The sequence below is a fragment of the Hyaena hyaena genome, unplaced genomic scaffold (assembly GCF_003009895.1).
Source record: "Hyaena hyaena isolate Hyena2069 unplaced genomic scaffold, ASM300989v1 scaffold_285, whole genome shotgun sequence".
Taxonomy (NCBI): Eukaryota; Metazoa; Chordata; class Mammalia; order Carnivora; family Hyaenidae; genus Hyaena; species Hyaena hyaena.
This window is the reverse complement of record NW_024080917.1, coordinates 240,540-252,460: the sequence shown is the minus strand read 5'-3', so window position 1 is coordinate 252,460 and position 11,921 is coordinate 240,540. Positions and strand designations below refer to the sequence as shown.

General features: G+C 59.5%; 1 protein-coding gene across 1 annotated transcript; it reads left to right on the top strand.

Moving 5' to 3' along the window:
• The first annotated feature begins 1,182 nt into the window (after positions 1–1,182).
• Positions 1,183–10,214, top strand: FLYWCH2 (FLYWCH family member 2). Its single transcript, XM_039246895.1, has 5 exons — positions 1,183–1,367; positions 1,989–2,160; positions 6,247–6,351; positions 7,165–7,602; positions 9,009–10,214. Exons 4-5 carry the CDS (start codon positions 7,272–7,274, stop codon positions 9,110–9,112), a joined length of 435 nt encoding a protein of 144 aa, XP_039102826.1. The 5' UTR covers positions 1,183–1,367; positions 1,989–2,160; positions 6,247–6,351; positions 7,165–7,271; the 3' UTR covers positions 9,113–10,214.
• Positions 10,215–11,921: the final 1,707 nt, after the last annotated feature.

Genomic DNA, 11,921 nt, shown 5'->3' with positions numbered 1-11,921 from the left:
GGCGCCCACCCCGCGTGGGGGGACACAGCCCCCGCTGTCACCCGCCTCCCGCAGGGGGGGGGCGCGGGCCATCCGGGGGGAGGGTTCCCCTGGAAGCACCTGAGCGCCCCCATCCCAAGCACCCTTGTAACAGCCCGCGCAACTTCTCGTTGTACCGCTGCTTCTCGCCGGGTCCCCCAGACACCGCAGCAGGGGTCGCTGTGGGTTCGCGTCCCGGGGACGTCGGGTGTGGAGAACACGGCGAGGGGGGGGGGCGGCGGAGGACGGGCGGGTCGCGCGCGACCTGCACCTGCGGGGATTGGGGGGGGACCACTTCCAGCAGCAGCTCTAGAGCCACAGGAGGGAGGCGCAGGGGAGGGGGTTTCCCACAGAGGAACAGCGTCTTCACTCTGTAAAGGCTGAGGGCGCGCAGCCGGAAGACGGCGCTCCGACCCGGCGAAGGAGAGCGGGAGGATCGAGGGGGCCCCGCGTGGCCGGGGAGCTGAGGGCCCGGGGCGCAGTGCGCGAGTGGAGGCGGGGCGGCCCGGCGCCTGGGGCGGGTGAGGGGCCTGGGGCCGCTCCGGCCGCCGCTCGCTGAATGTCTAGGAAAGCAGCGCCCCGGCTCGCAGCTCCCCGCTGTGGTCCGTGTGCCCCCGCACAGGGTGGTCGGCGAAGGACAAGCGTCCAGTGGCCGTGGGCGGTGGACCGAAGGGCACGGGAGGGACCAGTGGGAGGAGAAGTGACAGAGGGGCGAGGGAGGAGGGGCCGGTGCGCGAGGGAGGGATCGAGGGGCGGGGGAGCAGGGGCCGGCGGGCGGGGAGCAGGGGCCGGCGGTGAGAATGCTGCCGCGTCGGGGAAGCTGGGTTGAGCTGAGCCGGTGGTTTCAGTGAGTAGGGAACAGCCTCGGGTCGCTCAGGCAAGTGTCAGGCGCGAACGAGGACGTTAAGCGAAAGCTCTGGTTGCCTGCGCCGCTAGCGGGCTTCAAACCCCGGGGGGTGTCCTAGGGGCTCAGTTAACCCCACCCGCTGGTGCTGGGAGAGCCCCGCCTAGCGCTCGATTGTAGGCCTCAGGCCCGCCGACGCTCCGCCCCCGAGCGCTGTCGCCCAATCCCGGGCTTGCTCCGCCCCCTCCGCGAGCCATAACCCCGCCCCCGCACGCCGATTGGTCAGGCCTCCAGTTAGGCTCGCGGGGCGAAGACCCGGAGCAGTGAAATTTCGCCCAAGGATTGCCCCCGCCGGGCCTTGCTGCGCATGCTCGCTCTGTGACCCCAGCTTGAGGTGACGGTCCGAACCTAGGCGGGGGCCCCAGGCAGGAAGCGGCAGGACCTGCCGCGGCTCCTTCGTCGGAGAGGGAGGGCTCCGCTGCCATCGGCGCCTGGCCGGTGTCCGGTGAGGACGGGCCCCAGCAGGCCGGGGAGGGTCCCGGGTCCCACGGCGTGTCAGGGCCCCTCCCGGGGGTCCCCAGGGCTGCTGGTGCTGGGAGGGGGTCGCCTGGCTCTGCGTCCGGGCGCTCAGGCTGCCTCCTCGTCCTTCACCCGAGACTGGCCTGTTTTTCCTGGTCCTCCCTCCCCCCAACCTACCCGACCCCAGACTGAGCCCGGACACCCCAAGTCAAGGATCCTCACATTGGCCTGCCTGTCCTTGACCACACCCAGTGCTGCCCCCACCCCCGTCCCAGCAGCCCTCCTCAGCCTTGCTCCACTCTGTTGTAGTTGGAGTTGTGAGATCCTGGGGCTGCGGAGACACCCCGCAGGCCCCGAGAGGGGGTGGTGGCAATAATGGGAGGGGACAGGGGAGGAGACGAGGGGCTATTTGGGTGCAGTACAGACAGGTCTGACGACACACTACAGTGTGTAAGGAGGAGGAAAGGTAAGATTCCTCACCATGGCGATTAGGGAAGGAGATGTCGTTGCCTGAAATTGCCATCTTGGGGAAGCCCTTCCCTGTGTCTACAGAGTGGCAGTTCTCGATCGTTTTGGATCACTGCTGCCTTGAAAATCTCCCTGTCAGGATGTGTACCTGCACTCGACGTGGGCCCTCCATGCTTCCAGCCCCTAATCACAGTCCCCCATGAACCGTGCGGTGCAAGCAGTCAGGATCGCCCGGACTTTTGCAACAGCTTACCTGTGCCTACCTGCTGTTAACAACCTCTGCTAATTTTGCCACTGTTGCCATCACACAGGTGAGAGCAGCCTGGATCGGGTAAGGGATTTGTCCTGGCAGAGGACTCAGGTGTTGGTGGAGGTTGATGTCATTTTTCTCCCACGTGCGTGGAGGTAATTCTGTTGAGCCCTTGTCAGTTGCCCGGTAATGTTCCTACGGTGCCTTTCAGAACCTTTGGAACAAGGGATTGGACCTTGTATTAGTTAACTACTGCTGTCGTAACAAATACGACAGATCTAGTGGCTTTAAGCAACACAGCTTTGGAACAGTCTTGCTGTTCTGGAGGTCAGAGTTTGACTTGGGTCTCATTGGGCTAAAATCAAGGTGCTGGCAGAGCTGTGCTCCTTCCCGGGGGCCCCAGGAGGGACCATCTGTTTGTCTCCAGCTTCTGGAGGCCTCCAGCTTTGCTTGGCTCGTGGCCGCCCTCTCCATCTTCAAAGCCAGCACCATCGTGTCTCTCTGACCCCGCTTCTGTCCCCCCGTGGCTTCCTCCTCTCTTCGGCCTCCCTTTTGTGCTTTTTAGGACACTTGTGATTGGACCCACTCAAGTTCAGTGAGTGAAATTTAACTTTCAAAAAATACATATTAGGCTTAACATAGCTGCCTCTCTAGTCTTCCCTCCACATCCAGAAAGTAAATTGCTAGAAGGTTGAGGATGACTCCAGAAAAGAGGCTGATCCAGCTGGCGGGACATGTCCACCCCTGCTCATGGAGACGTTGAAAAACCAACAGTTCAACCCAGGAACTAGAAATTACAGATTTGTCAAGTGAAAAGCCCATGGCATCATCCATGTCTCCCAAAGTATCAAAACCAAACGGAGTACTGGTAAAGTGCGTAGATTCTCGGGCCCCTCTCCAGCCCCTCTGAGGGGGCTGGGGCTGAAGTAGTCTAGGCCTGTGCACTCGTCACAACAACCCCAGGTGCTTCTGAGGTATAGTGAAGCTAGGGGACCTCTGGCTGGAGACTTAACTTCCCTTTTTCCTAATACAGTTGTATGGAGATCATTCCCATACGATACATTTCACTCGCTCACAGTGTAAAACCCCATGGCTTTTAGTGTATTTGGAAAGTTGTTTAACCATGGCCACGGTCCATTTCAGGACATTTTCATTGCCCCAGAGACCATCCCAACCAGCAACCCCTCCTCATTCTCTCACTGTCCTCCCTCCCACCCCTAGCCCACCACACATCTGCGTCCATGGATGGAGTTTTCAACTCTATGGATTTTCTAGTCTCTAGGTCATTGTGTTTGTTCTTTCAAATAATTTTTCATGTTACATTCATTTAAAGTTTTTATTTGGGCTCCCCACATAGAGCCCAGTGCAGGGCTTAAACTCATGACCTGGAGATCGAGACCTGAGCTGGATGGGTCTGTCAGTTAAGCATCCCACTCTTGATATCCATTCGAGTTGTGATCTCACAGTGGTGAGGCCGAGCCCAGCATCAGGCTCTGTGCTGAGCAGGGAGCCTGCTTACGATTCTCTTTCTCTGCCATTCCCTCTATCTCAAAATAAATAAATAAACTTTCTTTTTTAAAATCAGACGCTTAACTGACTGAGCCACCCAAATGTCCCAGTAGGTCATTTTATATGATGAAATCATAGGAGACGTGGTCTTTCATGACTGGTTTCTTTCACTTAGTCTAATTTCTTTTTAAGGTTTTTTTTTTTTTTAATTATTTCTAGAGAGAGAGAGAGAGAGAGAGAGAGACAGTGTGAGCAGGGGAGGGTCAGAGAGAGAGAGGGAGTCACAGACCGAAACAGGCTCCAGGCTCCGAGCTGGCAGTCAGCACAGAGCCCGACGCGGGGCTCGAACCCACGAACCGTGAGATCATGACCTAAGCGAAAGTCGGACGCTTAACCGACTAAGCCACCCAGGCGCCCCTCACTTAGTCTAATTTCTTAAAAGCTCATCTATGTCGTCACACAGTTGTTAAGTTGCCAAATGATATTCCATGGTATGCATATGCCACGTTTCATTTCTCCATTTGTCCGTTGATGGCTGTTGGGGCTGTTTGCACTTCTGGGTGACTACGCATAACACTGCCGTGAACATTCATGTACGAGTTTTTATGCGGACGCTCGTCTCCCTGTCTCTCGGCGTGTACTTGGCGTGGAGTTGCTGGGTCACGTGGGAACTGGTTGTGTAGCCTTTGGAGGAGCTGCCAGAATGCCGGCACGGCTATGCCAGTGACATCCCGCCAACGGTGTGGGGGGGCTCCCGGTTCCTCCTCGCCCTCCCCCACACGTCTGATGGCCTGGCTTTTGTGTGTTCCTCTTGTTCTGTCCGTCCTCGTCATGGGAAGTCCTATCCCGTGGGGGTTTTGTTCCGTGTTTCACTCATGACTCATGACGCTGAGCATCTCATAGGCTTACTGGCCATTTGCATCTCTTCTCTGGAGAAAGGCTTCTTCAGAGCCTTTGCCCATTTTTAAATCAGGTTCTTTGTCTTTTTGTGTGTGTGTTACTGCGACGTAAGAGTTCTTTACAAATTCTGGACACAGTTCACTCATCGGAGACATGATTTGCAAAAGTTCTTTCCCACTCGGTGAGTTGTCTCCTCACTTCCTTGCTGGGTGTCCTCTGAGGCACAAAGGTTTGACATTCTGATAAAGTCTATTTTATCTGTTTGTTCTTTGGTTGCCTGTACTTTGCATGTCCTATTGAAGGTCATGAAGATTTACTCCTATCTTTTTTTATAATTTAAAAAATGTTTATTTATTTGTTTTGAGAGAGAGAGCAAGGGAGAGACAAAGAGAATCCCAAGCAGACAGAGCAGACCCTGACATGAGTCTCAATCCCATAAACTATGAGATCATCACCTGAGAAATGAACCAATCAAGAAGTCAGATGCTCCGCGTACTGAGCCACCCAGGTGCCCCTCCTATCTTTTTTTTTTTAATTTTTTAATGTTTTATTTCTTTTTTTTTCTTTTTCTTTTTTTTTTTTTAATGTTTTATTTAGAGACAGCGTGAGCAGGGGAGGGTCAGAGAGAGAGGGAGTCACAGACTGAAAGAGGCTCCAGGCTCTGAGCTGCCAGCACAGAGCCCGATATGGGGCTCGAACCCATGAACCGTGAGATCAGTGAGATCATGACCTGAGCCGCAGTCAGATGCTCAACCGACTGAGCCACCCAGGTGCCCCTCTTTTTCTTTTTTTTTTAAAGAGTATTTTAGAGTTCATTTTTGTTATGTTTTGAGGAAAGGCTCCAACCCTGTGGGATTTCGTCCACACACCAGGGGGAGCCAGTGAGCCAGAAAGGTGCACTGGCCCCAGAAGGAGCACCCTGAAGCCAATCTGTGTGTGGGGAGAGAACCGCCCGGGGCCAGGATTACATCGACCTTTCGGTGCCAGAGCTGCCCTTCCCAGGGAGGCATTGGTGGCGTCCTTTCTGAAGCTGCCCCCAAGTCCTCCAGGATGGCCACGTCACCCTGTGCGACAGCGCGGGCAGGGCAGGGGCCGGACAGCCTTGGAGCGGAGGCTGGCTCGTCCCAGGGCTGGGGGGGGGGGGTCGGAGCAGGAGGGAGAAGGAGACACTGATTCCAGGGGTGCTGTGGTCGGGTGACCCGTTACCAGGCAGATTGCCGTGAGGGCTCACCCCCTGGTGGTCGGGGCTCCATGTCTGTCGCACTCTGAGAGGTCTCTGCTTTCACGTCCAGAGGCTAAGGGGCCGGGGAGGAGCTTGTAGGGGATAAGGCACCTCAACCCCTCTTTGGCATCACACCCGACCCCTCTCACGTTTGGGGTGTTGGAAATGTTGAATACTGGCCGTGGCGCCATCAGGTCATGTGTATTGGGAGGGGTCCCAGGAAACAGAATTGCAAACCAGGTTGGATAAACAGGGCCAGGGCAGGGGTCGGGGGGGTGCAGGTAGGTGTCTGGGATCCTTGCCATCGCCTGGGTCCCGAGACGGGAAGGTGAGATGCCTGCTAAGGATGTGATCTTCTTTCTGGACTAGCACTATAAACGGAGGGAGACCCTGCCATCTGCCCACCACCCAGTCCCCCCATCAGACAAAACGGCCACTCCGCATGGATGCACCGGGCCCCGTTTCCAGGCCAGCCCTGCCGTCAGCCTCTGTAATACGTCTTTTCTGCTTCCCCAGAATCTCCAGAATCCGGGAGCCCTCAGTGACTGTGGATTGCGCAGACGCCTCTGCAGCCCCATCCCCCCCCAGCCGAGGCAGCGCCAGCACCGGCTCAGGCACAAGGTCACTGCCCACCTGGGGCCCTGGCACCTCCATGTCCCGTGGTCCAGGCCTCCCGCCCGGGATGGGGGACAGATCTAGTTGGGAGTCCAGAGAGCCCCGCCTCCCAGGGCCAGGCTTCCCCTCTGTGGTGTGCGGAGGGCCAGCGGGTGCCCGGCCCCGGTCTGCCTGGGACTCCGTGTCAGGACGAAGGCCACCGGGCATTCTGAGAGGGTCTGGGACCTGAGCCTGTGTCCCAAGTGCTTGCCTCCGGTGCTTGGTGCTCAGGAAGGCCGGGGATGCTATCCTGGGGGAGGCACAGCCGGCTCCGTGTGGGGACAGGCTCCGGGTCCGCCTCAATCAGACCCCCAGCTCCGGACGTCACGGCTGTGTCGGCCATCCTGGCGTGCCTCCGGGTCCTCATCTGTAAATCGGGTCAATGAGAATGATCGACGTTCAGAACACGGGGCCAAGTGAAGCGGGGACCCCGGGAAGCCAGCCACCGCGTGCTCAGCACCCTCGGGCCTCTGCGTACAAGCGCCCGGTTCTCGGTGCCTCAGTGGCCCCACCAGCCCCGAGAGCCCTGCATCTGGCAGTTTCCGATGGGAAAGTGGAGTTTGGGAAGGCGAGGTGACAGGCCCCAGGCTGCCCAAGAGAGGAAGGGGCCCGGCAGAAGCACCGCCCCAGGGCTCTCCAGCCCCGTGCAGGACCCTCCCCAGCTTTTCACCCTGGGGGCACTGAGGCAGCCCCGTCTGCCTCGACCTCCACCCCAGACCCGCTTTCCTGAGCCCCCGGCCCGGGGGAGCCTCCACTGATGGATTTTGCCTCCTTCCTTAGGCCGGAGCCCCTGGACTGCCAGGGTCCGTACCAGGGAAGAGGAGCAGGAAGAGAAATCTGTCTGCTGGGCCCTGAGCGTGGCCTGGGGGACAGGCCATCATCCCAGGATGCCCCTGCCCGAGCCCAGCGAGCAGGAGGGCGAGAGTGTGAAGGCCGGCCAGGAGCCGTCCCCCGAGTCCCCTGAGCCAGGGACAGACGTCGTCCCCGCAGCCCCCAGGAAGCCCAAGAAGTTCTCCAAACTGGTCCTGCTGACAGCCTCTAAGGACAGTGCCAAGGTGGCAGGGGCCAAGCGCAAAGGAGTCCACTGCATCATGTCCCTGGGGGTGCCGGGCCCCGCCACCCTGGCCAAAGCCCTCCTCAAGATCCAGCCTGAGGCTCAGAGGGCCATCGAGGCGCCCCCCCAGGAGCCTGAGCAGAAACGCAGCAAGCTGGACACAGGTGAGGCCCTGGGCCTGAGCACAGTGTGAAGAAGACCCGCCGGCCCCCACCCAGCTTGGTACAGGTGACATTGGAATGTGGATACGTTCTCTGAGCGTGGAATCCTGAGCGATGCTCAAGGGAAGGGATGCCCAGTGGCTGGGAAAGAGATGAGCCAGGGTTTCTTCCCTACTGAAGGGGGGTCTGCTGTGCCCTGTGAGGATGGAGGGGGGTCTGCTGTGCCCTGAGAAGATGGAGGGGGGTCTGCTGTGCCCTGAGAAGGCAGGGAGGAGCCACAGTGGCTGGCCTCCACTTGCCGCCTGTGAACAGGTGCCCCCCCCCCCCCCCGCTCTCCGGAGAGCGCCCCCAGTCCCCTGGCCTGTCAGCCCTTCCTGGAACAGGGAGGAGGCTCCTGGTTCGCTGGGCAGTGCAGGGGACCCCTCTCACTGATGGAAATTTAAGAATGAGTGGCCTGAACTCGTAGAGGAAGGACCCCACTGCTTCCCCTAGAGCCGAGATGCCAGCACACCTGGGACTGGGGTGTCCCCAGCAACAGGCCTGGAGTTTCCAGGGACCCAAGGGACACCTCATCTTCCATCACCTGGGCAGGAGCTGTACTCAGGAGTTAGGGGACTCCATCCCCGCCCCCCCCGCCCCCCCTGCCCCGGAGCTTGGAGTTCCCTCTGCGGCGTGTCCAGCTCACCGTGTTTCCACTGGCCAGTCCTGCCCCAAGGGCTCCCCCCCCATCTACCTGCTACCTCCCGGTGGTCCAGTCCAGGGGGTGGAGAGTGCCATCCCCATGACCTGGGGAGCTAAGTTGCCACCCTGAGGCCACCAGCTGGTCACTGCAGAGGATGAGCAGGGAGAATCTGCCTCAGAGCCTGTCCCTGAGCCAGGTGGGATGGGCCATCTCCTGGTCCCTTACACCCATCTGAGACCCCTGCTCACTCCTCAGATCTGCCTGGGCTCTGGGACCATGTGGGCCCCACCCCGCACGGCCCCTTGGTGAGAATTAGAACAAAGCCACCCTTCCTCAGATGGAGGGCTGGAGAGCAGAGCAAGAGCTATGGCTCCGCCCCACCAGTTCCCCTAGGTGGGCGCCCCTTGGTCAGTGAGCAACCCCCTCAACCTGCCACCCCGTGTTTTCTATACCTGGCCCACTGACTTTCCCAGCTCTGATTCCATCCCAGGCCGGTGGTGGGGATAGTAGTGACTTCCTGGAGCTCAGCCCAAAGTGCCCCGGAAATGACTTTCACAGCCTTTGTGTCCCTGGGCTGGTGGCCTTGGGGAGCATGTCTCTGAACTCAGCACTTATGTGTGTAAGTCAGCCAGTGGCACCTCGAGAACATCCCCAGGCTGTCCCTTCAGGCCCCGGCCTGTCCCCCCCTTTGCCTTGGACCTCAGCCTGACCCAGTCATCTCTTCTAGATGGAAAAGAAGATGGAAGGCTGGCAGGGCAGGCTGCCCCCAGCACGGAGGTGGTCGGAGAGGAGTCCACCGCAGATGCTGTCATGCCCAGCATGGTCCTGTAGCCCTGACAAGCGCAGGTACACCCTTACTGGGTCCGTAACTTGGCTGTGACTTCTGCCTGGGACCCAGTTGCCAACTGATTTCCCTTCTCAAACATCATATAGTTTTTCAAATCAAGTATAAATGACTTTTGTAAACAGAAAGAAACCCAAAAAGAATAAAAGAAGCTGTCCCATTATGGACAGGTTTTACACGGCCATGAGTCTGGGTCCTCTGAGGCCCACCTGGGACCCCCCAGCCCTCACCGGGCGCTTCCCCAGGGCTGCCTGTTCTGGGCCGTCTCTCAGTCGCCCTGGCCCCTCAGCCTGGAGGACCAGGTGGGATCTCTGAGCTTTCTCATTCCTGCTGCTCTTGGCCTGAAGGGGGCAGTGGGACCCCCAGCTCTGAGCCGCAGGGAAGCCTATCCAGCCCCTTCCTGACTGTCCCTCCAGGACTTGTTCCCAGGAGGCCTCAGCCTGCTCCTGCTGGACCATCAGGAGGCTAGCCTCCTCCAGGCAGCCACACGGACTGACAGCTTTCCCCCACCCCGCGTGGGGCCCCTGTGTTCATGGCTCCCCAAGGTCCTGCTGAGGAGGGGGTGGGCTGCAGGGTGGAGGAGGGCCCTGACAGAGGGGTATGATGGCCCCACCGTGTTCCTTCCGGCTGTTTTGGCGGCTGAGAGAGGTTCCTGGGGGACCCGAGCCCCTCCCTAGGCACCTTGGGTGCCGCGCCTGCTGCAGGAGGAAGTAAAGGGAACAGATACCCCCCCCCCCAAGCAGAAGTCAGTGTTCCCCGGAGGCCCCCCCAGCAAAGGCTTCGGCCTGCCGTTGCTTCAGCACACGTGGTCCTCATTTCTTGAAAACTGCCGTTGGGCAAAGGACACAGATCATTTCTAACAAGTTGAGTCTAGAGGCCTTATGTTTTTAAAACTCATGTTGCCCAATGTAACGCGGACCTCCGGAGCCCGCCTAGGAGAAGCGGGGCACTCAGTGCACCCCTTGCTCGGCTCCACATCGCTCTGTTACTTTACAGCGTGGCTGTTCGTAACTTTTCTGTTCTGTAACCATCATTTTTGAAGTTCCTTTGTCTTAACTCTGTGTTTAAATAGATCCCCGCTCCTCACCACGGTTCTCCTTTCCTGAGGTTATGCGTCATCCCCTGGGTGTGTGAGGCGACAACTCCAGAGGTGTGGGGGGAGGCCCCCCCCCCCCGGGAAGCAGGTGGAGGGGGGCGTCAGGAGAGGGGGCAGGCAAGGTGCGGAGTGGTGCTGCTCAGCCGGCCGTACCGCCGTCGGGGGCCCCTGGAGAGGACCTCCCCCAGCTGGAAGCGTCCACTCCCCGAGCGCCGGTGCTGGTGTGGCATTGTCTGTCCCCCTGCCGCCTCCGTGGTCGCCGTGGGCCGGGGTGGGGGGTGCACTAGGGGTCCCCAGTGAGTGGGGCTTCATTGAGCCGGTGGCCCCTGAGGCTGTGTGGGGCACAGCAAGTGTGGCCCTCCCTCCTGGAGCTCGAGTAGCCAGTGGTGCTGGGTGTCGGTCATCTGCGTGGACGGTAGTCGGTCCCACGGGGCAGGAAGCCACCGCTGAGCCCAGCCGGGAGCCCACACGCTCGCTCCAGCCTGTCAAGGTTTTCTTCCAATGTCTGTTCTGCAACATTTCAAATCCACAGAGGAGCAGCACACGCAACACTGGATTCACCGTCTCCCCGTCCCGTTCCCACTGCCTCGCCCTGGCCCCTTGCGTCTCCCTCATGCCACTTGCTCGCCCCTTCGCTTCTTGAGGACCTTAATGCCCGGCCCTGGGATCTAGTGGTGAACAGGTCACAGTCCGGACCTCCCCGAGTTTGACAGGAAACTGCGGGGGCGGGGGGGGCGGAGGACGGGCGGGTCGCGCGCGACCTGCACCTGCGGGGATTGGGGGGGGACCACTTCCAGCAGCAGCTCTAGAGCCACAGGAGGGAGGCGCAGGGGAGGGGGTTTCCCACAGAGGAACAGCGTCTTCACTCTGTAAAGGCTGAGGGCGCGCAGCCGGAAGACGGCGCTCCGACCCGGCGAAGGAGAGCGGGAGGATCGAGGGGGCCCCGCGTGGCCGGGGAGCTGAGGGCCCGGGGCGCAGTGCGCGAGTGGAGGCGGGGCGGCCCGGCGCCTGGGGCGGGTGAGGGGCCTGGGGCCGCTCCGGCCGCCGCTCGCTGAATGTCTAGGAAAGCAGCGCCCCGGCTCGCAGCTCCCCGCTGTGGTCCGTGTGCCCCCGCACAGGGTGGTCGGCGAAGGACAAGCGTCCAGTGGCCGTGGGCGGTGGACCGAAGGGCACGGGAGGGACCAGAGGGAGGAGAAGGGCGGGTGGACCGGAGAGGGGGAGCCCGCGGGGAAGGAGGGGCCGGGGGAGGGGGCGGGGCGGTGGGCGAGGGAGGGACCAATGAGAAGACGACGCTGTCGCCTCCCAGAGTAAATGCCAAAAGGCGAATGAATTTTTCTGTTTGTCGTTTTATGTTGGCATAATTTCACACCTACGGGAAAGATGCAAGAGTGTAAAGCATTCCTGTATGTTCTTCACCCAGATTTCCCAAAAGTTAGGAATGAAGCCAGCCACAGCGCCAGTGTTAATAGCGAAATTTAGAAATTCAGTGTCCGCCAAGAAAATAACTAAATTGTGCAGCTAATCATATGTAAAATAAGCTTACAATATAGGGGACGTTTACAATACAGAATTGGGTGTAAAGGCAGGGACGTGAAAATAATTGCTATGGAGTGTTGTCTCAGCGACGTAAAATTTAAAACAGATTCATTTTCAAAAGATTGTAAAGAAAGATGACAATTAGAAACTCAAGGGACCCAGAA

Coding starts and splice junctions, on each gene's coding strand:
- FLYWCH2 (XM_039246895.1), top strand. CDS start 7,272: ATGCCCCTGCCCGAGCCCAGCGAGCAGGAGGGCGAGAGTGTGAAGGCC. Junction 7,603..9,008: donor ACGCAGCAAGCTGGACACAG/GTGAGGCCCTGG, acceptor CATCTCTTCTAG/ATGGAAAAGAAGATGGAAGG.